General features: G+C 39.9%; 2 protein-coding genes across 3 annotated transcripts; one reads left to right on the plus strand and one right to left on the minus strand.

The window, feature by feature from the left end:
* Window positions 1-366: 366 nt before the first annotated feature.
* Window positions 367-8,159, plus strand: mindy4 (MINDY lysine 48 deubiquitinase 4). The gene is made up of 18 exons (XM_071543657.1): window positions 367-502; window positions 618-737; window positions 819-1,045; window positions 1,143-1,410; window positions 1,566-1,816; window positions 1,931-1,989; window positions 2,110-2,219; window positions 2,312-2,428; window positions 2,539-2,630; window positions 2,821-2,922; window positions 3,304-3,367; window positions 3,902-3,967; window positions 4,073-4,140; window positions 4,245-4,308; window positions 4,823-4,984; window positions 5,994-6,174; window positions 6,449-6,530; window positions 6,978-8,159. The coding sequence occupies exons 1-18, from the start codon at window positions 443-445 to the stop codon at window positions 7,024-7,026; spliced, it is 2,142 nt and encodes a 713-aa protein (XP_071399758.1). The 5' UTR covers window positions 367-442; the 3' UTR covers window positions 7,027-8,159.
* Window positions 8,160-12,916: 4,757 nt separating this feature from the next.
* alkal1 (ALK and LTK ligand 1) lies at window positions 12,917-22,423 on the minus strand. 2 transcript variants are annotated; one of them, XM_071543666.1, is made up of 6 exons: window positions 22,170-22,423; window positions 21,479-21,760; window positions 18,569-18,622; window positions 17,784-17,864; window positions 16,010-16,083; window positions 12,917-13,131 (listed from the first exon to the last, which is right to left on the minus strand). In XM_071543666.1, exons 2-5 carry the CDS (start codon window positions 21,747-21,749, stop codon window positions 16,019-16,021), a joined length of 471 nt encoding a protein of 156 aa, XP_071399767.1. In that variant the 5' UTR covers window positions 21,750-21,760; window positions 22,170-22,423; the 3' UTR covers window positions 12,917-13,131; window positions 16,010-16,018. The 2 variants fall into 2 exon arrangements, with proteins under 2 accessions (XP_071399767.1, XP_071399766.1); XM_071543665.1 differs by having other exon boundaries at window positions 17,784-17,867.
* Window positions 22,424-22,554: the final 131 nt, after the last annotated feature.

The following is a 22,554-nucleotide window of genomic DNA, read 5'->3' on the forward strand; positions in this document are numbered from 1 at the left end:
TCACAACTACTTGCTAGATTTTGTTTGCTCCAGTATGTGGTTTGCTGTAAAACATGGACTCCAACGTATCACTCACTAAGTGCACGTCTGTTATGTGTGATAAATAACATTTCCAAATCGTTGCTTTTAAGAATTTAACCGGTTGTTCCCACATGACTTGAATGCAGCACCGACACTGGAGCGGAGCGGCAGGCGTCACCATAGCAACAAACATTCACAAACAACAAACTCTGCAAGACATGCGCAGTTTCACTAATCTTTAACACACACGGATAGTCTCAGAACCACCCACGGTTGATCACGATCCCGAACACCGGGATAGTAAACAGTACGCGGCGCAGCACATCGCGCACAGCCTTTGTGTATATAGTTTGCTAACGACCATCGTCAAAATGCTTGTTGATTCCCTCTAGCAGAAGACCGTTATTGACGCGTTTCCATCATGGTCGTGCTAGTTGAAGAAGTGTCCTCCGCCCTTGTGCGGGAATATCTTAGTCGAAAGGTAAGTTATGTCGTGAACTGTATGCTCATCTTTTCCTGGAAATGCAAAACGCTAACAGAGCTAGCTAGTTAGCGTTAGCCTGTATCTGGCTAGGCTAAACTGTATGTGTGTGCAGGGACTAAAGAGAACGATTGCCTGCATGGATGAGGAGCATCCTCGCACGGAGGCCAGTATCAACAACAGATCAGACCTACGGCAAATTCTTCACATGGAGGGTCTCTATAAAAACAATAAGGTGAGTCTTCTGGTCTAACTGGTTGGTTAGCCAGGTGGGTGTCCCGAGACTGTAGCTAACCTCCCAGGTCTATCGTTCCAGGTTCAGACAAATCCTCTAAAAACATTGTTGGAGATTATTGTAAAACATCACATCGAGGAGAACAAGAATGACAAGTTAACCTTCAACAGTGATCCTCTGCTGTCTACCCCAACTATCAACTTGACTACTGCCGCTAACTGTCCAGCCATGACACCAATAGTGATGAATGACACCAAGACAGAGGGTAGCACAAGAAGTTTTGTTAGTAGCAAACCTACCAAAATAAGGTAATTAAAAATCCACCTTTTTTACTTCATTTTCAGGTGCTTTGAATGTTTGTGTGACAATCTGTTTGAACTGATGTGGGATTTGTCTGACTCACAGATCATTTACAGAGGAAAGCTGCCTTTCTCAAGGCACATTATCATTACCTGAGTCAGACAGACACTCCACACATAATCAGACAGGTTTGTGGAGTGACTGCTCAGGAAGCCAGAAAGGGCAGCCACCGATGGCTTCCTTCCACGGGAATGAGAGCTTCACCAGGAGAGAACCAGAAAGAAAGACTACTATCATTGAGAGTGCCCAAAACAACAGAACAAACCGTGTTAGACGTGGCTTGATGGCTGGACCAATAGCTAGCTCAACTCAGGTAGTGTTAAATTGACTAAATTAAATAATTAAAGTAACTAAACTAACTAAATTACACTTGAATTGAGCTGAACTTGTGATGCAGTTAATAAGAACTTCATGAGCCCATTTCATATTGTTATCCTATTCTTTCTTTGCTGATGTTTTTCCTTTTAGGAATCAAACAGAAAAAGGCAGACTCGAAGGGCGGGGCTGCCTCCACCGCTGCTTGGAAATGAAAAAGACAACAGGCATTCTGGTGATGGGCCTTCAGTGACTGGCTCACATCAGAAAAGCTTAGAGAGTGGCCTAACTGAAGTGAACTCAGCTGGGTCTGTTAGAGAGAGACAGCAGTCGTGGAGTACAGAGAGAGGGCAGAGCGAAGAAGGCTTTGAAAAAGTGGGAAAAGACATACAGAAGACAAGAAAGTAAATAGCTTTGAGCTGCTAGCTTCAGTCTGTGGTGGATGTATGGTTTTATACTGTTTATGTTTATGTTGTGATTTGTTCAGAATGTTTTGTACATTGTGTCCTTTCTCCTAGAACAAAGTCACTGACCAATCAAAATTTGGATGATCTGGGCATGTCAGAGTTGATTTTGGGTAAGTATGGTATTTGTACAGGAATAGAAAAAGAGGCTGCATTCAGCACCTTTGTCTTTTTATCAAGCAACCTGTTGCCCCAGATTTGCCAAAGCTGATGGTGTGTTAATGGATTCCCAGATGACATTGATGATGATGAGGAGTTGCGAGAACTCTCCAAAGTGTCTTTCCAGACAAGTGTCCCAAAGCAGAGCTATGCAAGCCGCCCTATGGACCAACACACTGCCATGGTATGTGAACTACACCATTGTTTCTTTGTAAATGTTGAGAATGGAGTCTGTCTTTGACTAATTGTGTGTTTTCTCTTTGTGTATTTTTCCAGGCATTGAAAGAGGTTCTCCTCGGCTCCAGCTCAAGATGTTTCAATGTTGAGTGGAGGAATCAGGGTTTTACGTTCTCGGAAACACATGACCTGAGATATGGAATTGTGCAGAAAAAGGTTGCCACCTGTTGCCACCAGTCAATAATCTGGCACTTTGATTTCCATATGATTTATGGTTTTATGTGCTTATATATGCCTTTACATTCTTATATATATTTGCTTTCTAGGGCGGTCCGTGTGGAGTTTTGGCATCCATCCAAGCCTGTGTTCTAAAGAAACTTCTGTTTGAAGGCATCGACAGCAGTAATACAGGCCTTCAGTATGTTATCCTTCAATTCAAAGCTCTCCACGTGCCATACTGTAATCACTTAGATGGCTTTTACCAGCCATTAATTCACATCAAGGAGTGCTTTGTAGCCATTGTTAAGTACTGGCCTATGCATTGTGGTATTAACTCTGTAATTACCTCAGATTACCTGGTTTTCATTCAAATGGCACTTTGTTACCAGGAGGTTAAGACCTTCCAACGCTACCAGAAGAAAGTGTCTCATTTTAGCTGCTGCTGAGATCCTGTGGAGGGCTGGGGAGGAAAAACAAGCCACCATTGCAATGTAAGATCATGCTTTTCTCCAGTTAAGCTTTTCACAACCAGACCTTTAACAAAAATCAGAATCTCATGTATCATTCCCTTGTGCTATTTTACTAGGCCTATAGAAGTGCCTATAGAAACCTGGCTTAGATGTTAAGGATAGGGTCTGTCGGGTCTGTCATTATCAATTGGGCACCGTCCATCACATTGCTTTGTTGACTTGGGCTCACATCACCTCTAGAGGGCTCAACAGTAAATTCTGGTGTCCCACAATCACCCCAAGCCATGCCTGTACTTAGCATCTATAATCATTTTATCTCTGAAATGCTTGATAAGGCATGTCATGTGTGTGTCGAGTGTTATTTTAAGCAATTTGTGTACTTGTTTTACCTTTTTTTAACAGAACTTCTGGAAGAAATCATTTCATCCCAACTGGACACTACAGATCTGAAGGAGTGCTTGAAAAGGTAAAGGATCCCACTGGGAACACCCTGCTGAAATGTATTTTCAAGTCCAACAAATGGCATACAGGCCAAAACTCTAGTTGGGCCTAGCAGCATAATGTCATATTCTAAATATATCTACATTCTAATTGTATCAGACAAACATTCATTGACAGTAATTTAATGGGACATTTTTTATTAGATCAAGTTTGTGTAATATGATTGTGTTATCACAGCATCACAGCCACATTTGGAATAGCAAAAACATTTCACATTGGTATTTAACTTTTCTTATCTTCTTTGGACTGAATGGGATACTACTGTAATAAACAGTGTAGTCATGATAATAATATCAATTTGCAAAGAATTGGGTAGCAAAATGAAAGTTTTTTTTAAACTTTTTTAACTTCTTTGGATTTATTGAAGTTTTGCTATTGTATTGCCGATTTTCTCTAATTTGCGCTATGTACTGACAGCCCAGTCTCCCTGGCATTTTAAAGCCAAGGCGGTTCTTTCTCCACATCACTATGTGAGTGTTATGAACATCTTGTGTTTTAGGTAACATGTTTCACTGTGGACAACTTAAAGGACCTGCAGTTGCTTCTGGAGCAGCACATTGAGCAGGTGAGAGATTCTATGTTACCTTCCTGTTTCATCTCAACTGTCAAATCTATAAAAGATTCCTCCAGTTGACCTTTTTGCTCTAATTGATCTTTTCTTTTCCCATAGTTTGAGTCTGGAGCCTTAGCATGCATTCTGCTGATCATCTCCGCTGTCCTCTCTCGATCTATTGAAAAGTATGTGGAGCATTTTTAACACTATTACTGCACTTATAGATTATATATATATATATATCAGTATTATATACCCTCATTGTGGTTTCTCTTCACCCTTTCCTCAGAGTGAGAGAGGATATGGACGTGCCCACCACCACGCTCATAGGAGCCCATGGCTACTGCACACAGGTCTGCTACAAAATAAGAGGTTGCATGCTGTACGGGTTCAGAGCACATGGCTATTGTGTTTGGTTGTAAATCAGAATCACTTTCTAAGAACAATAAATATACAGGAATTTGTCCGGGTGACATCGGTGCAGGGTCATATCAACACAGCAAAATTGTCAGTGTTAATTTAACTCAGAGTTAAGCAGTGTTTATTGAAGTCCACACACATCAGAGTGAATTTAACACTTTGAGACAGTTTTGAACAGCTGCCTCAGATCCATATTAGCTCTCAGAGTGTACAAACGGCTCTGCACTCAACACTTTTCAACTTCAAATAATTGTCAACACTGGGAAGTTTGCTGTGAATAACTACCATAGTAACAAAGTACATAAAGGCACACAAGGTACAAAATCCAATCCAATACAAGTACAAAGTGCAATACATAGAACAACAGACAGTAAGCGATACACACCACTGTACATACACAGTGTATTCTGGATGCTGACATTGCCTTTTTTGGTTTTATTTCTTCAGGAGCTGGTGAACCTGTTGCTATGCGGACGGGCAGTTTCTAACGTCTTTGATAATGACATGGAGTTGGACTCGGGGAATGGCAATCTGACCCTGCTGAAGGGAATTAAAGGCCGCTGTGACATCGGCCTGCTCTCCTTATTTGAACATTATAACATCTGTAAGGTGAGGCGCAGTGACGGGTGACTCAGCCTCCGGTCATCAGTTTTTCTCCTCTAGATTCAGCTGAATGAGACCTACGAGGGCGTTCTTTACTGTGATTATGGGTACAGCTGCAATACCGTCAGCAGCACTGAAGTGCCCATCATCACAGCAAAGAACGTCCTCAAGAGTGTTATGGGATTTATACAGTAAGATGGTTAGCAACACCTGTGCTGTTTGAAAACGTTTTCTTCAAAGTAGTACACATGCATGGCCAAAATAAAACACAAACGGGAGAAAACAGGAAACATAGCTCACTAGCTCCCTGGTTATCACAAGAGGTGGCATATAGCAACTAAATGAAATGATCAGCACAGTTGGAAAGCTTCTTTGATCAATCAGATTGCTTGGCTGAAACTGCGAATTCCATGCACTTCAGTAACAGAGTAATGAAACATTACAAACATTACTTTTTCACATTTTAGCTAATTCTCCATACCCTAACACATACCTATTTAACAAAAAATACATAAAAAAATTATTAGATTTTTATGTTCATGTATTTTTATATCAAAGTTCCATTAGTTTTGCTTCCTGGAAAACAGTAGTGGTTACTTCATGGTGTACTAGAAGGCGTAGATAAAAGTTTCAACCAATAATACCATCACAGATTTTTGATCCCCGCCGTTCCCATCCTGGTGGCTGAAATATATTTATTTTGAAGAATCTGAAATTTGTGACAGCTCAGGACTATGTGCAAAGCATTTTTGTACTTTGGAACACTTTTCAAACAGTCCGTCCCTGCATTATGTCCCGCCCCAACATCCTGTTTCAACCGTAAATGCATTTAATTACAGACGAAAGACACAGTTGAAATGACGTTTCCTTGTGACTTTAATAAACCTGTATTCTGTGACTCAATCTAGCTATATGACTGTATGATAAAAGTAGGATGGAGAATGTTGAGACTGTTGAAAAGTCACTTACAGACTAATAGACTCTTCTGTTGTGTTGTATTTTATTGTGTGTTAAGGTAGGAGCTAACCTGCAGACTCCCCGCTTCCCCATCTGGGTGGTGTGCAGTGAGAGCCACTTCAGCGTGCTGTTCGGCCTGCAGAGGGAGCTGTTGACCAATCGGGACAGAGCTCAGGAGTTTGACCTCTACTATTACGACGGACTGGCCAATCAGCAGGAGGAGATCCGCCTCACTGTCTGTACGTAGCATCACTTGTTCAGGCTGTCTGTGCTTTTGGCTGCGGTCTCACCCTGTCAGTACATTAAGTTCTGTGTTATACTTTATGAGTTATATATCGCTCATAATCACCTCGCCCCAGTGAAGGAACACTCTCCTGCTGTTGATATTATCATTAATGAGTGATTATTATGTAGTGCAGCTCATTCTGAGTCTATTAAGTTTTATTTTTTATTATTAATGTTGTTATTTAAGTGTTTTTTATGTATTATTATTAATATTAAGTGTATTTTTAGCTGTTGGCACATCGGCCCTCTGCTGTCAACAAGATGTCGACCCTGACCTCGTCCCTCCTCTGGAGCACTGCATCCGAACAAAGTAAGGTTCCGCTGGCATTACACACACACACACACATACACACACACACACACACACACACACACACATGCCTGGGTGTCTGCAGGTCCTGAAAACGTCTTAAAATGTGTTGAATTTGATTACCTATCCAAATTCCTTGAAGACTGCACAAGAGAGCCTTTAAATCTTAAATTCAGCTTTATAGGTTTTAAAAATAACTTGTTTATTAGCATTCTGTACATCGACCTGCACTCTGATAGGAGTAAAGTATTTATTTCAGTGGCGAAGTTGGTCATAATATTTCATTCTAACTGGCATTAAAAAGCTCTTGAACATTGTTTTAAAATGTGTGATGTGTTTATTCTTGTTCTTGTTGTTATCTGTATACTGTATTTCCTCTGCTGTCCTGTAACAAACCGAGTTAAAAGATGTTAATCTGTATATTTTTTTACTTTTTTTTTTACCCAGGTGGAAAGATGCAGTTGTCAGTTGGAACGACACAGAGCCGATTCTCTGACTGGCCACATGGTTTGATGTTATAATAAAACCATGGAGAGGAGCATTAACCAAGGATGGTACAAAATCAAACATATATTCATCCATATATATACTTTAATGGTTGCATTATTCTCCATCCAAAGCAAGATACACTGCTGATCAAAGTGGACTTTGCAATAGTTTATCATCACACAATGGCCTGGATGATGTTTCTATATTATATATTGTACAATACCTATGCAGTTGAAAAGTTTTGCTCCAAATTGATGCGTGGACTGTCATATTTGTTCTTATAGCCTAAATGTTGTTGCTTACAAAATAATGATACTGAAGAGAATGCAAACACTTCCATTTTTGAAAAATTTAGCAATGAACATAAGGTCCTAAAGTCCTAAAATGTATGTAAAGGTGTAGATACAAGTTTGGACTGAAACCCTTCAGTTCTGTTTCAGCTGAAATGAACATTGGTACAAGACACAGTATTGATCACAGTGGCCTTTTACTCTATTATGGTACATTATCACAACGTAGCACAGAGATTTTGTCCATATTGTACCGTACATAACAAATGCAATTCTACTGCTTATTGAAAATGAAATGAACATTGGGCATTTTTGTGTTAAAATGACTAAAAATGTAATTTAATTGTGCTGTCTGAAACCATTTCACATCATGTTTGTAACTCTGTTTTTACTTGTCAAATCTACATTATGAGGAGTGCTTTACAGTTTGGCCTGCAAATGGCCAAGAATCAAGCCTGCCTGTTACTACATGTATAGATTTCAAATGAGATAATTTGTTTGGGATATCTGTTTATGGTTTTGTTTGATTTTATTTTTCATTGCTTCAATTACAATTCAAATGTCATGCAAGATGTTTGGTTTAAATACTGACTGTAGTGTGAATTTGTGTGTGTGTCAGAGAGAGAGAGAGAGACCTGATAAAGAGTCTGGATGTCTGTGAGTGAGAATGACACTGAATATTATACTAAATTGCTTGTAATTGCCTTGATTAATTTTCACTCTTGACAGACCTCTCGTCTGGAACAGATAAAAACAGCCAATACCTCGACTGTCTGCAGTGAGTGATGCTTGTTTTGTGTCATTCTCCTGTGTGTCTCTCCATCACAGTGCTTCTGAAACCGCTCACTGGCGCAGCATTTCAAATCATGTAGCATTTTTGAGCAGCTTTTTTCATGAAGCTGGATCAAGTTTTATCTACACTTTGTTGTAAACTAAAGTCACAGTTTTGGAAGTTGATATATTGTTGTGTGACATCTGGTTTTAGGTTTTGCGTGTTACATCACTCAGCTCTTGTGAGTTATATCTCTTGCAGAACTTTTTTGCAAGCTGACGCCAAATGTTACATAAACCAGCAGAGTATAAGTCAGGCCCCAATCAGGTTATCAGAGGCCATCTACTGCTATGTATTTGAAGCATGAATGATTGAACGATACAGTACATATCCACCCACTTCTGGTAACATCACTATACATCCTTCTGTCTCATGAGGGAAAAACCACTCTGTTCATACGAAATATTTTGATTGCCTACCTGTACATTTGGGACAATTATTTTCTTTCTAAAGTGGACATTGGTGTAAATCTTGCACCTTTTACTTGATGAAATGAAAATAAACCTGAAGTAAATTGCTTATTAATTTCTTAATAAAAATCTCTTAGTTGTGGTGAAAAATAGACTCGGCTCTAAAATGCCTTGCAGTTAATCAGTGGTTTCATATTTTAGTCTCAGTCATGGCAGGGTGTCAGAGCGCACAGTGTGGGGCATGCAGAGGGGGAGGAGGGAGGCCTCTGCCAACACCTCCAGCACCACGATCAAAGACACTGCAGCTGGCACCGAGACAGAGCTGCATCGTCTCACTTTGGTCCTATCAGACTGTCTTGCACAATGTGGACAAGAGACTGCTGTATCTCCAAGGTGCGGTGTAAGGGTTAACACAAAGAAAACCCAAAACCCGGTCACTGTTGGCAGCAGCACACAGTGAAAGATTAAATCTGTCAAAGTCACTCACATCCGTGCCCAGTGCAATGCGTTCTTCATTTTAGCAGAATGACAATGCTGTGGAGAAGGACTTACTGTGGATACATGACAATTAATTCCTTTTCCACCTGTCGAATTACTAATGGAGGTTACGTTGCTACTTATTTGAATGTGTATTATTGGTGACTCATGTAGGGAATTATGCATTCTATAAAAGAGATAGGAATGAAAAGCTATGAATTAATCATGAGACCCACAAAATGAATCAATGAGCCCTCTATGTCAATTTTACAGCCATCTAGGCTACTGCAATCACTATAAATAAGGTGGTTTGCTTACATGAGGCCTTGGGGCCTAACAAATTGGATTAAAGTGTTTACTTTTGCAACAAAATTCTTGTGGGGATAGGGGGAGTTTGAGGTACGTCATATGGAGCCATGTTTTAGGTTATATGCTACTCATAATCTCCTATGAATAGGTGGCATTTAATCATTTTAGTACTGTTTTAACTAACTGCCAAAGGGCTATTGTAACCAAATCACAAGTGTTTATGATTTTAAAGCCCATTAAAGGCAAAAACCAGGACAATTCATTCACTTGCTGAACTGGTATCACCTCAGAACTGCGATGTGATAAAATGTGTTGTTGGGCCAAGTCTGTTGTAAGCCTGGTGTTACTGTCAGTCCAAATCACAGCCTCCTCATGCAGAACAAAGGATAGAAAGGCTAAACCCTAATTCTCTGTCTTTGAGCCCATCCCGTTTCAAGGAACAGAACGGTGCGGTTCGAGGCGACTGTCTGCAGAGCCTTAAATTGGTATAGCTGCAGCGTTGGGACGTCGTCGGTCTGGTCCTCTTCCCTCTGTCCCTGAGCTGTGTGGTGCATCTGGACGCAGTCTGACAGGAGGGAAATGGCCATGGCTTTGTCTCACTTTATCTCGCCGGCATTTCTCAGAGGTACCGGAGGAGGGATTTGGTGCTTGTGTGTAATTGTGTTAGAACCCTCCCACATGCCATCCCCAGTGCATCTTCTGTCTCTTCTCCTAATCTGCGCTGTTTGTCTCCAGATAAGTGATATCCTCCTCAGATTAGGATCCGGTGTCCATGCCCTGCCCACCCGGTGAGAAAGGGATCCCCAGTGAAGCCCCTGGAGGAGCCGGCCATATTTTTAGCCCCTTAATCCTTTTATAGCACCAGCAGAAAACATCACCCCATTCCATTAATTGTGCCAGGTAATCATGATACAGTACGCTACAGAGGAGGCAATTTGGCTGTGTCTTAAAATAATCTCATTTTTGTTTTGGCTTTAAATGATCTGGGTTCTGCAAGTTTAAAGATATTCAATACGTAGTGTGGAGCATAAATTTCCAGGTTGGACTTTTTGTTCCTTTTCCAGAGGTTGTTTCTTCCACAATGGAGGCTGTGATTTATGGAAGAGAAGCAGTCTGAGTGATTTTATGGCCCTTTAGGACAAAGGGACATCCATCTCATATCAAGTTGAAAACATTGCATTAAGAATACCACTGAGAGCAATAACAAACACATTGACAGGATATGCCCCTCCTAAAAGAAGCATTTTTCCCCTCAATGCAAGTTGTATTCACAAGCTTTTGAACTGATGGTTTCTGTGGATAATCTTTTTTTTAATGATAACCCACAATGAGCATAAGTGATTTTGTGAGTTTAGAAGTACTAGTCCATACCCGGGGATGCGCGCGCCACAACTACGTGCAGACTTGCCAAAAATGCGCATAAACAGCATAAATTTGGGAAAATTGAAAAATCTGCTTCGTCAGTCCCTGCCTATGCCAATGCTCAATGCCCATGTGCAGTTTCAGATTGATTGGCCAACCAATTGAGGAGCCAAATGGATGCAGACAGACAGACAAAAGGACAGAGTTTTCCTTATTTTATAGTAGTAATAGTAGTAGTATAGTAGCATCCATTGAGTTAAATGGAGGTGGGTCCTTTTGTTTTAGAAATTACAGACTCAAAAATCATTATTTTCAAAAAATAACACCCCACATATGTCAACAGGCACTCATAGAATAGGTTCATGCGACTAACTCAGTTTTGACAAAAAGGTCAGATAGAACCTTATAATACCAAGGTCACAATTTGTTGCGTAACGCTAAAGTCACACATCATTCCTTTTGAGTCTATCGAGACATGCTGGCGTGAGAACTGAGCTGTTGTAATCTTTGGCTTAGCATTTGTTTTCCTCAGAACTTATTCCTTCAGCATCCCGATGTGTGCCGGGGCTCGATATTTATTTCACTATCCAAAATAAAACCGTAACTATTCCCCAGGCACATATCTTAGTACAAGATGACAAGAAGAAGAATGGTTTGGTCCTGTTTATTTTGTCAGGACTTTACAGCAGTGTCTCAATAAGGGTGGGCAATTTACGCTTCCTGCAGAAATAGACAATGATCAAGTACTTTATTGTTAAATGCCAAAAGTAATTTTATTAAATGACAGCTCTTATGCTTCTGTTAGAAAATCACTGAGAGGAAATGACAGCTTTGCTTGTTTTAATTTCTTCAGTGTCTCATACAAATTTTGTTTGTTTCTCTGTATTCATGAGTCTTAAATGATAATTAAAACATGCAGGGTCTTTTGAGAGGCTCCATCCTGGATCTGCATAGAAAATAAACACTCGTATTTCTTTTTGTCTGACACCAAGACGAGGAAAGTTCATCATCATGTTCCAGTGTTTCAGGTTTCAGCTGATTTACTGTGATCAAACATTACTACACACGTACCATGCAGTCTATGGTCAGAGGTCTGTAGTAGGAGGCATGTTTTATTCATCGGATAGCTGCTGGGATAATTGTTGGGAACAACAAAACTTGTGTGCTCTTTCACTGCATTTCCTGTTGTCAACAGTTACGCAAGAAGCTCCAAAACACGAAATAGAGATTTCAAAAAGGGAAATTGTCCATGACATGAAAACATGAACGTATATGATGTGGATAAGCTATATAAAGCTACTAACATTTAAAATGCCTTGCACATGTGATTGTCTTGAGAATTTGTCTTGTCTGCTGTTTGTCTTGTTTGGTCTTAAAATCAGACAAGAGCTGAGAATGAGGCCATGCGGGGTCCAAGAGTTTTGAGTTATGTGTGTGTTTGTGTGTGTGTGTGTGTGTGTTCTCCAGAGACAAATTTTGAAATGAAGCGTTAGCGGAAACGCCCGCTCAGAGGAGACCGCATCACTGAGGTGTTGAGAAACAGAGTGAAACTTTCAAATGTTCCTGCCAGAAAAAACAAAAAAAGTTGAAAAATGACTGCAAGGAATTCTTGTCTGTTCAATGTTGGTTTTTTTTTACACAATTTAAATGACAGAGCCGAGGATTTTGTACTCATTTTTCTCCCAAGACTAAACACTTTAATGGTTTATGTCCAGTGATCAATTATTTTTACTCAATTAGCTAATCTGTCTGTCCTCATAAGCTCCCTTTGCAGCCAGTGAGCACTGTTTATATCCTCTGCCTCCTGTTCAACACTGAAGCCTGAGTGCGTTCCCCTCAACCCCCTCATCTCCAATAATAGCAAAATATGCTGTGCTTCAATATTCTTTATTGTTCGGTACTGCAGTGCATTATCACCATTGTCGTCATTCCATAATGTTCTCATTGTCAGAAATCACTCAAGTGCCAAATTAAATGTAATGAAGACAATGACAGAGCATGACAGATTTTAAGACCAAGGCAGGCCCGTCTCAGAATATAATATCAACAAGGAAAATATGGAGGAAGAGGAAGCCACATATGATGAGAAAAAAGAAACGCTTCCTCTACATCAGATGAAACCTTTACCAAAATAATCAGATTCTGAATGATTGTGAATAATTATATACATACCCTTTCAATAAATAGGTGTATTTAATATTAAATTAATGTTTTCCTTAAAAATACACGGTACATACAGGTCATGGTACATTACAATAAAAAGCAAATCTATTCAAAATAACCAAACAATGTCCGTCAGCATTATCAACATCAACAAACAAGGACAAAAAAATAGAAACACTATAAACAATTAAAACAATGTTCATATGACTGCTGTGGATTTGAAGGCACTTCCTTGGCAACACAAAGATCCCTCTTTCATTATTTTGGACCTGAAACAAAATAAAAAAAAACATTGACTGTTAAATCTATCCAATGTCTGCATTCTGTAAGCTGTGTTTCAAAGTGATGTTCTTCAGTCTAGTATTGACAAAGACACATGTTGACATCTTGAGCCTGCTGAAGAAGTGGACTCCAGCTTCTAAAGCGGGAAAGGGGGAAATGAATGGCTGTGGCCTGTCATTACTGGTATTCCTCGATGTTATACGTACAGACGAAGCTCATCCAGAAATGACCGGGATGACTCAAATAATGAATCACTTAATACGCCTTCAAAGGTCCCTCGTTTGTGACATACATTTGGCAGATTTCTCAGAACAGTGCAGACAGGATCTCATTATCTGATTCACTTGCAAAACTGAATACCCGCTAATGTGTCAGCCTCTTCACTTAACCAATCAAAAGAATTCCTCCTATACCACGAAAAACTAAAATGGCCACTTCTGCGGATGGAGTCTTTCACGGCAGTCCATCACCAGCGGGGCCTAATTGCGATCATTCACTGAGAGCGCGCGCTTTCTACTCAGAGTTGCCTCCAGGACTAGACGCCAGTGGACGCTTCAGACCTGCTGTCGTCAAAGATCATCCGAACAAAGGGCTGATAGCCTAACACCGACGACTGCCTCCAAAATTAATCCGCTGAAGATCGTCTGAGTCTTCCTGTGTCATCGTCAGGTGAACCGATGACGAGCTTCTAAACCAGGAGCCTCTCAAAGTTTGGCTGATGATCTCAGTGTTTAGCCCAGGGATTCAGGAATAGTGAGAGCGGGTTTAACGTTGGTTTGCTCCCAAATTTGTCGCTAGTTCCCAGATCTGTTTTCATTCCATTTCCTCAATTTGTTCTCAGATTGTCAGTTATTGTGAAATGTTTTGCTTTTGTTTTTTATTGTATTTCCATCTGTAATTGAATGTGCAACCGCTGCCTTGGCCAGCTCTCCCTTGTGAAAGAAATCCTTAGTCTCAATGGGACTAACCTGGATAAATAATGGTTACAATTCCAGTTTATATTGCAGTTTCCTTTTCTGGGACACCAATCAGGGTTCCCACACTGACTTGGACATCAAATTCATTGACTTCTGAATGACTTTGGATGATTTGGTTAAATTCAAAGACTTAATTGGAATTTTTTGGGGTAAGACATTATAAACATTAGGTAGAGGTTTTTTACTCATGATCTTGTCAGGTCAAGAAATCATGGTGAAATCATTGAAACTGATGCTATGCCAACACAAATATCCATCAGGATGTGAAGTGCTGATCCTAGGATGGAGAGAGGCCCAGAGAGCTGAGGCATATTTACTTTCAAGGCCATCCACTCATTTTCCAAAGTTTTTTAAGGCCATGAAATTATGAAATTATATCCTGCATTTTTTAAAATTGTTTTCACGTTTGTCAGTACTTTTTGAGCAGTGTGTGTATGTGAGGGCGTCTCTCTCGTGCGCAGTTTAATGCTTTATGATGAAATTGATTTGTATGTGACTTCAGCCCAATCAGGACTAACTTCATGTAAAGGTTAAATGAAAATCAAATATATTAGTTTCTGACCAGAAGCTGTTCACTCATAGCGTTTTTTCCCCAACCGCCAGCGCCCTTTTCTCATTAAAAGCAATGGGAAGCGGCCGGCGTTTTTTTCGTCAGCTTTCAAAAGTTGAGAAATGTTCAACTTTTCAGAAAAGTACGGAAGCCAAGAACGGCCGTGCTTGCAATTATTTTTTTAATGCCGTTATCTCGAGATCACAAGTTAATTATTATATCTCAAGATAACAAAGCTCGTTTTCTATAGATAACGGGTTAATTTATCTCGTCATCTCGAGAAAACAAAAGGCCGATTTCTCGAGATAACGAGATAATTTATCACGAGAAAACGACTTTTGTTTTCTCGAGATGACGGGATAATTATGGAGAACTCGAAAATGAGTGTCTGGTTCATTTGATCACACCTGATTTCAGCCTTCAAGATCACTGTCATGACTGTCGGGGAGGATTCATAACTGAACAGTAACCTAAGTCAAGGCATAAATGTGTAGTTTTGTTTGCTGCAGTTACGATTTTCAGCTTAAATCAGTTGCTACAGTTGTCAAGATGCCATCTATGCATGCTGGCATGGCACTCCTGATCTCTGATAAACATTAAGTAATAAGAGGAAACGACATTTTGTTTTCTCGTGATAACGGGTTGATTATCTCGTTATCTCGAGATAACAAAGCTCGTTTTCTCGAGATAACGGCATTAAAAAAAATAACTGCAAGCACGGCCGTTCTCGGCTTCTGTAGAAAAGCGCCGGGTGACGTGAACCGCTTTTTCCCAGCCGACCAATCGCGATCACAGAGATGCTGGCCGTTTCCCATAGTTGGACGTTGTAATAAGTGAATTTCCGTTACCGCAACAGCGATCTTAAAGGCAGTATGGATTATACTGGACATGTATTGGAAATATCTGGTAACCCTTTGCTTGTTGCACAACACTATTTTGTCTGCTAGAAGTGAGATAGCAGCTGCTCAGCTAACGTCAGGTGACGTTGCCATGACGTTTATTTCTCCTCACAAAAAGCGCTCCAGGCAGCGTTTTTTCCACATCAAATGTTGGGCAGTTGCTCTAGAGACACATGTTTGTGATTATGTGAACATCAATTTTCTTCCATTCTTACATATTACTTGCAGATGCCAGACACACATTGGAGTAAATTTGGCCAACCGACATCAAAATATTCCCTCTTTGCCAACCTAAGCTGCAACATGATGAACACTACTCTTATATCTGTCCACCATGTGTATCTTAATTAACCACATTCACTTTGAAGTATAGAGGATATTGCAAAAGAGTAATCAAGCACGAACCCCACCCAAGAGAGAGAAAAGCACTTTTACTCACATGCAACATCTACGATTGTGTGCAGAGTGGACTCATTGCTAATCGTGTTAGCAATCTTGCACATCTTTTGTAATCTGAAAAAAAAAAGAGATAGATAATGGGAAAAAAGCCATTAATATGCCAACATCATTGTACCCTCCAGTCTTAATTATCTAAGCCCAAATGCATCATTTGTGTCTATAAACACCAAGATTCTTGAAAGTTGCAACCTGATGATGAAAATAATCTTTTTAAGCTCAAATTTCAAGTTACACTCTAAACTCAGTTACAGGTCAGGTACTTTAGCTCCATTGTTCACAAACAATGGAGCTGTAAACTATCAAAATACTTCAAAAAACCTCTGCATATAAAGTACACAACTGTTCCTTCATGGTTTTCCAATATCAACATGAGGCAAATCAGAATAATAAATAAATCATAAATGTTGCATGCAACAATACCCATCCCAATCCAACAAACACAGAAATGCATCTTGATTCTGACAAATCTCCATCTGCATTTGCCTGCTATGTCTCCCTGTCTGGCCTGGGATCAGCTCTGGAGATGATAAATTGGTTGAGGAAAACACATGTTCTTCTTTATTTTACAGAAGCGAGATTGCCCAAGACAAACTCAACTATCTATATCACAACAAGGCAATTATACCGTGCCTCTAGGCTGAAGGCCTGTTTTGATGCGTACTTGACTGTATCACAGACGCAAAAAACACAGGAAATAGAGAAAAACTTCATTCTCTGACTGAGTCACTCTCACTCTCACTCTCACTGTGTCCATGATAAAGACAAGACTAGCTGAACAGATAAGCATCTGTGACAAGTGGAGGTCATACTCCAATTTCTGCCTGATGTCGTCTTTCCATTTCCCCAACATAAACAACCCTGACGAAATGACTAATCAGTCAGTTTGCAAACTGAAGTTACATTGTTTACGTAATTTAATGGCTCTGGGTGACTCTCACATCATTGACTTGTTAGAGAGTATGAGTTATCCATGGAAGAGAAGCAATTATACTGTCTATTCAATTAAAACTCTGAATAAATGAAGTCCTCAGTTTGGCTAGGACATTGCTATCATTACATGCTCTATTCATTCACAGTGGAATGACTGGGACTACCGAAAATCTTTTCCGAATCTAGCTAAACTAAAGGGCAGATTGTTCCGGGCTGAGAGGGTTATGGCTTTGAGTGGAGGAACAGGAAGACAGAGCGTTCAACTTTTGCAGACAAAAGTAACATTTAGCAGTGCCCAAACACGCACATTATAGCCAGGCAAACAACAGAGATCCTAATACAACCTATACAATTATAGTAATACACATTTTAATCTGCAAATCTATGAATAAACAAAAAACAAAATAAACACACTTATTCTTTTTTTCTTTCTTTTTTGGCATGGATATTCCGGCTGTCAAAAATACAGAAAAATAAAATAAGAAGAAACAGAGTGCGGGCTATCTCTGTTTATTTCAAGATTGTCCATGTTAGCCGACGCACCAAAAATTAACAATAGAATTCAGTTTTTTGCGCGAGGACTTCCAATCTGCAAATCTATAGAACCTTCCTTGATAGAAAGGTACCAGAAACATAATGTTTGTAATAAGCACAACTTATAGAAAATCACCAGATCGCCATATCACTCTTCTTTTATTTTATTATTAATAGGCTTTAGACTAAAGAATATTGATATGGAGGTCTGGTGTGTGGGCTTGTAATGATAAAGCAGACATGCAGCACATCATGCACACAGTATCATGACAGTAGAAAGGCATACTTACATGCTGGTCTTGAGCAATCCCTTGTGTTGTGATAAAGTCTATGAAAGTGTGTTCTGCACTCCGATGAGAACTTGACTGGTCCTGCTTAATAGAAAAAAAGGTCTCATCAGGTACAAAGATTTCACAGGCTCCATTATTTCCTTTGATGCACTTTGGCTACACTCTCACTGTGGGTTTAGGCATGGCTACCTAATCCCACGGTGAATGTGTAAGTGATCAAAAGAGAGAAATGCAAGTTACCAAGTGAAAAGTGTTAAATGCACTATAACAGAGTACATGGATAAGGAATCAGGGTTCAATTGGTCTTTAGTATGCAAACAAACTGAGACTTCAGTACTAATCACCCCCCAAGTGTTTCTACACCAACAACAAACTTCCAGATTTTCACACCAATAATGAACTCTGCTCAAAGGTCCTGAGACAAATAATCAGCTTAACCTCACATTGCCTTCAACTTTATTCTGTCGGCTTCAGACCATGTGCTGCGTTTCTCTGCGCTGTTGCCCTACAGCTAAGACATGGCAACCCTCTCCTGACCCACAGCAGTGTTCATGTAGAGTTATGACTTAAGCTTACATTGGCTTATAACCTTGAAAAGTTTTTCTCAAAGTGGCAAAAATGCAAAGTTTTAGCCAAAAGAAGTATCTGAAACATGTGCCAGTTATGCTCTAAAAGTTGTCTTTGCCAGATGAAATATTTTTCCAGAGTCTGGAAGGACTAAATTAAGATGCAATCAAGACTGAATTTCACAGGCATGATGTAGTCTTTGATGGCAATTTTCTTACCTGTGAAATGCTGAATGAATTTGTCCTTCAGGTTTACATCTCTAGGAACAATCTCTGGAAAGGAAAAGCACTATTAGTTCGTCAATCAATATTCATTTCAGAAACAGAAAACCTGTAAATAGGCACACACTGTAATCATAATGAGTTGTGGGGAAAAAAATTATAACAGTTTGTCATTGTCAAAATCACCCGCATCTATTGTGCATAATGCTGTAGGAATTTCCAAACATGTCAACAGTTCAACATAGAGCTGCACGATTAGGGCAAAAATGATAATCCTGACTATTTTGCTAGATATTGCAATTCCGATTACTAATCCTGATAATTATTCTTTATGATTTGAGCAACGGAATGAGTTTATTGCACTTTTTCATCTTATATAAACATATTTTGACCACAGCAGACATTCTAAATTAAATGTTATATCTCAATGTTGCTGAAATTCTAGTATTATTAGGAAGTGTGGAAACTAAAATTGTGATATACAGTATGTATATGATTAATTGTGCAGTCATAGTTCAACAGCAGTGAACAGTGGGACTTCTATGATGGCTACATCTGTACATTACTCTTTATGGTGACCTGATGTCAGAGCATTGATTATAATGTAACAGTAATTCATAAGATCTAGGGTGGTAAGAGCATGAAGCCCACCCATCCCCATTCACTGTCCACACAGACAGGTGTCTGGTAGCACACTGGACATGCTAACAGGCTAAAGAGATTATTGTTTGGGAGTTGTAATGCAGATCAATGTCATGAGAGTAATTCCATGCCAGTAACATTATGTTAGCCCCCAGACCTAGGAATGTGTAGTACTTTATGCAGGAGAGCGATGAAAGATAATAATTTAGCCAGCAGAAGAAGCCACTGTGAGACTTTTGATTTTCAGACATATACCTCTAATTAGGCCTTATACAACAAAACAACAAAACAGTCCTAACCACTCTAATTTACAGAGATAAACAGGCCTGTGGGTCTTATGGTTATATATGGAGGTATGGAGCATGTAGGGGCCAACCTAGCCAGAGCCCAGGTGTGAAGTGTGAAAACAGCAGGTAAATTATTACAGGATTATACTAAGTCCACCAATATTGTTTCATTGTTGAAGGCCTGAGTATTTCCTGTGCATTTACAAATACATATCAACAAGCAATATATGGGATAAGATACGCACAATACACACAAAAAGAGAAACCTTTGAGTTACGGCCTGTTATAAATTTAGATAGATGAGTTTCCCTGTAATATGTCTGTTTATCATACAATGCCTAACATTAAAGTTAAGATAAAGAGCTCACATTCTAAGCACTTTATTCTAAGTTGAACAAAACAGGTTGACAGGGTTGCAGGCATTTGTCTGTTTCCTCCTCATTGCGTTCAAAACATCTCCTATCCTTGCATGACCGTGGATCTTTGGCAATGTCACACGCACCAGTTGCTAATATGCTGTACTTAATATCCTCAAAAGGTAAATTCCGTCCAGTCAGTGGTCTGAGAGAGGTACTTTTCCAATTGCATAAGCTGGGGCCAAGACAGTTCTCGAACGATGTCAAGGCTCCAGTCAATCTTTGACCTCACAATGTCTGTGAAACATCTGTAAAATCATGATCTGGCTGATAGTTCTGGCAGAATCTGAAGCTGCAAGTAAACAAACCACACACCCCACTGCACTTTATAAACTCCAAATGGCACTGAATCCTCCACCAATAACACACAATCCTAGACTACACTCTCAAGTTTAACTGCATCTATTGCAGCAATAAAAACAGGCACATGAAGGGTCTGTCCAGGATACTTATTCTTTATTACAGTCTGATTTGGGTAAGCCTCAAAGGCAAATTGTGGCTCGGCTCTTCAGACAATTGAAGAGATATGTATTAAGGACTTACCTGAATGGCTAAGTTCCAGCCAGGACATATTACATTGTGTAAGCCATTAAAGGCACAGCAACACCAAGCACATTCTTACTTGTTGGAGACCTCAAAGACACATCGAAACCACCATTTGCTTCAGGGGAAATTAGCAAAGCTCAATATTGGTGGGAATGATATAGAATCTCGCCTTGCTTAAGTCAGATTGAGGAGCTCAAACAAATAACATGATCTGGACTTTAATAGTCTACACGGATAAGGAAGGTATTTATATAGTCTGTTCATATAGTCACGTCATTCCACAGCCGAAGTCAAAACATGTGTATGAGTAACAGCGATTGTAATGCAGGGCCATAAGTTATATGAATGATGAACAGTGTAGTTCTGCTCTGTGTAATGTTTCATGCGCAGATGCTCGCCATTGATGAGATGCTTTCAGGAACGTCATAGTGAGATGGGGGGGGGGGGGCGGGGATCATTCATGTTTAAGATTCTACAATGAATCATACTGAATGAATCATTCACAAGTTTGGCGTGACAAGACTCCCCGATGAATTCCATGATACCTATCCGTCCACTTTTGCACGTCACCTATTCATCAATTATTGTTTGGACGAGGGAGTGATATGTCTGTTGGAAGTGGTGCACATATGGGAGAAGCAGATATTTTTTGGCAATGAGAACATCTAGCGTACAGCAAATCCGACATATTCTCTAAAACCTACAAAGGTGAACTATACCTGCATTATAAAAAAAAAAAAAAAACAGGACAGGAGAGGACAGAAATACCTGCTTTGTCTTTTAAGCAAACTATTGCCCAGTGTTATTTATTGATAGGCAATCCTCATTCCCCTTTTCCACTTTTCTTGGATTAAAAGAAACACAATACATAAACCAAGTTAACATTCCAGCCAGCCTAAGTTGTGCTCCTAAATGAGGTGCGCTACACATGCCAGACCAATGACAGCTGTCTCCCACGGTAAAATGGGGATTATGCTTTCATCATCAGTACCTAAAAATAAATCTTATCAGCTTACCTATGGGTCTACTGTTATCCAGCCTAGGAACATAGAAAGGCTTTTCGCGGGAGGAGAACTTCATGTCTTGTGCAGCAGTGAAGAGTCCACTGCTATAGCGCCTGGAGAGGGGCTTGTCCCGTTGCTGGCTGTCTCCGATAACCTGTAAGATTAGATCCAACAGGGTCCTTCTCTCTTTCTGCTTGACCTCCTTGCTGTCCATGCACTGGCCCGAGGTGATGAGCAGAAGGAAGATAGTCAACAGTATGTGCCATTTCCTCTCCACCTGCATGGCTTCACTGTCTGACAACACAAGCAAACAGAAGTCAAGTTACATTACACAGTGGTTAAATGGTTTCTGTTAAGTCCTACTTTTGAGACATGGATAAATGATATACTGCATTTTTACAACAACAAATAGATAACTATGGTCTTTGCAACATGCATAACTCCAACAGATGTCCCATGGTTGCTTGCCATTAGAGATCCTTCACATTTGTCAGAATTACTCAATAACAAAACCAAAAACTCGCATGTCAGAGTTAATCTTCATAGCCTCTAAAAGTGAGATTTGTCACCAGAAGTGGTTTGGTGCCCTCAACTTCAAGCAGGTGTTTTTTATGCTCAAATTAGCTGTAAGTCACTATGCATTTCAGCTGGTTCATTGCATGGAAAAAAAACAATAGGTAGGCTAATCTAACTTCAAACTTACTAGTTTAGGAGTGAAAGATGCTTATGTCCTCTTGAGTGGACACAATTGTCTTCAGCAAATTCCTCCAGGCGTTGTCTGCGGTCCCGATGGAAGAGAGAACAGCCAGCAGATTGCGTTCACCACCGTCTTTCTTGAAATAATGCGTCCCGTTTTATACGAGGAGCCAGCTTCTTGAAGGTAATACAATCGATATCGAGTGGGTGGTAAAGCAATGTTGACATCTTTGGTTCAATTTCTTCTAGTGGCAGTCGCTCCCTTTGGCATGCGCCCCTCCTTTACGCACCAAAACATCACTAGATGTAGTTTTACAGCACAATTCAACTCCAAGCAGAACTTACTCTTCTGAAGGCAAAACAATGCTATGCAATGTTAATTTGTAAAGAAG

Source organism: Centroberyx affinis, unplaced genomic scaffold (genome assembly GCF_046629955.1).
Source record: "Centroberyx affinis isolate AG114_WGS23_722 - 3 ecotype Tasmania unplaced genomic scaffold, CSIRO-AGI_Caff_v1 ptg004359l_1, whole genome shotgun sequence".
Classification (NCBI taxonomy): domain Eukaryota; kingdom Metazoa; phylum Chordata; class Actinopteri; order Beryciformes; family Berycidae; genus Centroberyx; species Centroberyx affinis.

What these genes read in the sequence shown, in the direction of transcription:
- mindy4 (XM_071543657.1), top strand. Translation starts at nt 443, where the DNA reads ATGGTCGTGCTAGTTGAAGAAGTGTCCTCCGCCCTTGTGCGGGAATAT. An exon ending in CAATAGCTAGCTCAACTCAG is followed by an intron (nt 1,411 to 1,565) that starts GTAGTGTTAAAT and finishes TTTTCCTTTTAG; the next exon opens with GAATCAAACAGAAAAAGGCA. An exon ending in AAACAAGCCACCATTGCAAT is followed by an intron (nt 2,923 to 3,303) that starts GTAAGATCATGC and finishes TTTTTTTAACAG; the next exon opens with AACTTCTGGAAGAAATCATT.
- alkal1 (XM_071543665.1), bottom strand. Translation starts at nt 21,749, where the DNA reads ATGCAGGTGGAGAGGAAATGGCACATACTGTTGACTATCTTCCTTCTG. An exon ending in GGATAACAGTAGACCCATAG is followed by an intron (nt 18,623 to 21,478) that starts GTAAGCTGATAA and finishes TTTCCTTTCCAG; the next exon opens with AGATTGTTCCTAGAGATGTA. An exon ending in ATTCATTCAGCATTTCACAG is followed by an intron (nt 17,868 to 18,568) that starts GTAAGAAAATTG and finishes TTTTCTATTAAG; the next exon opens with CAGGACCAGTCAAGTTCTCA.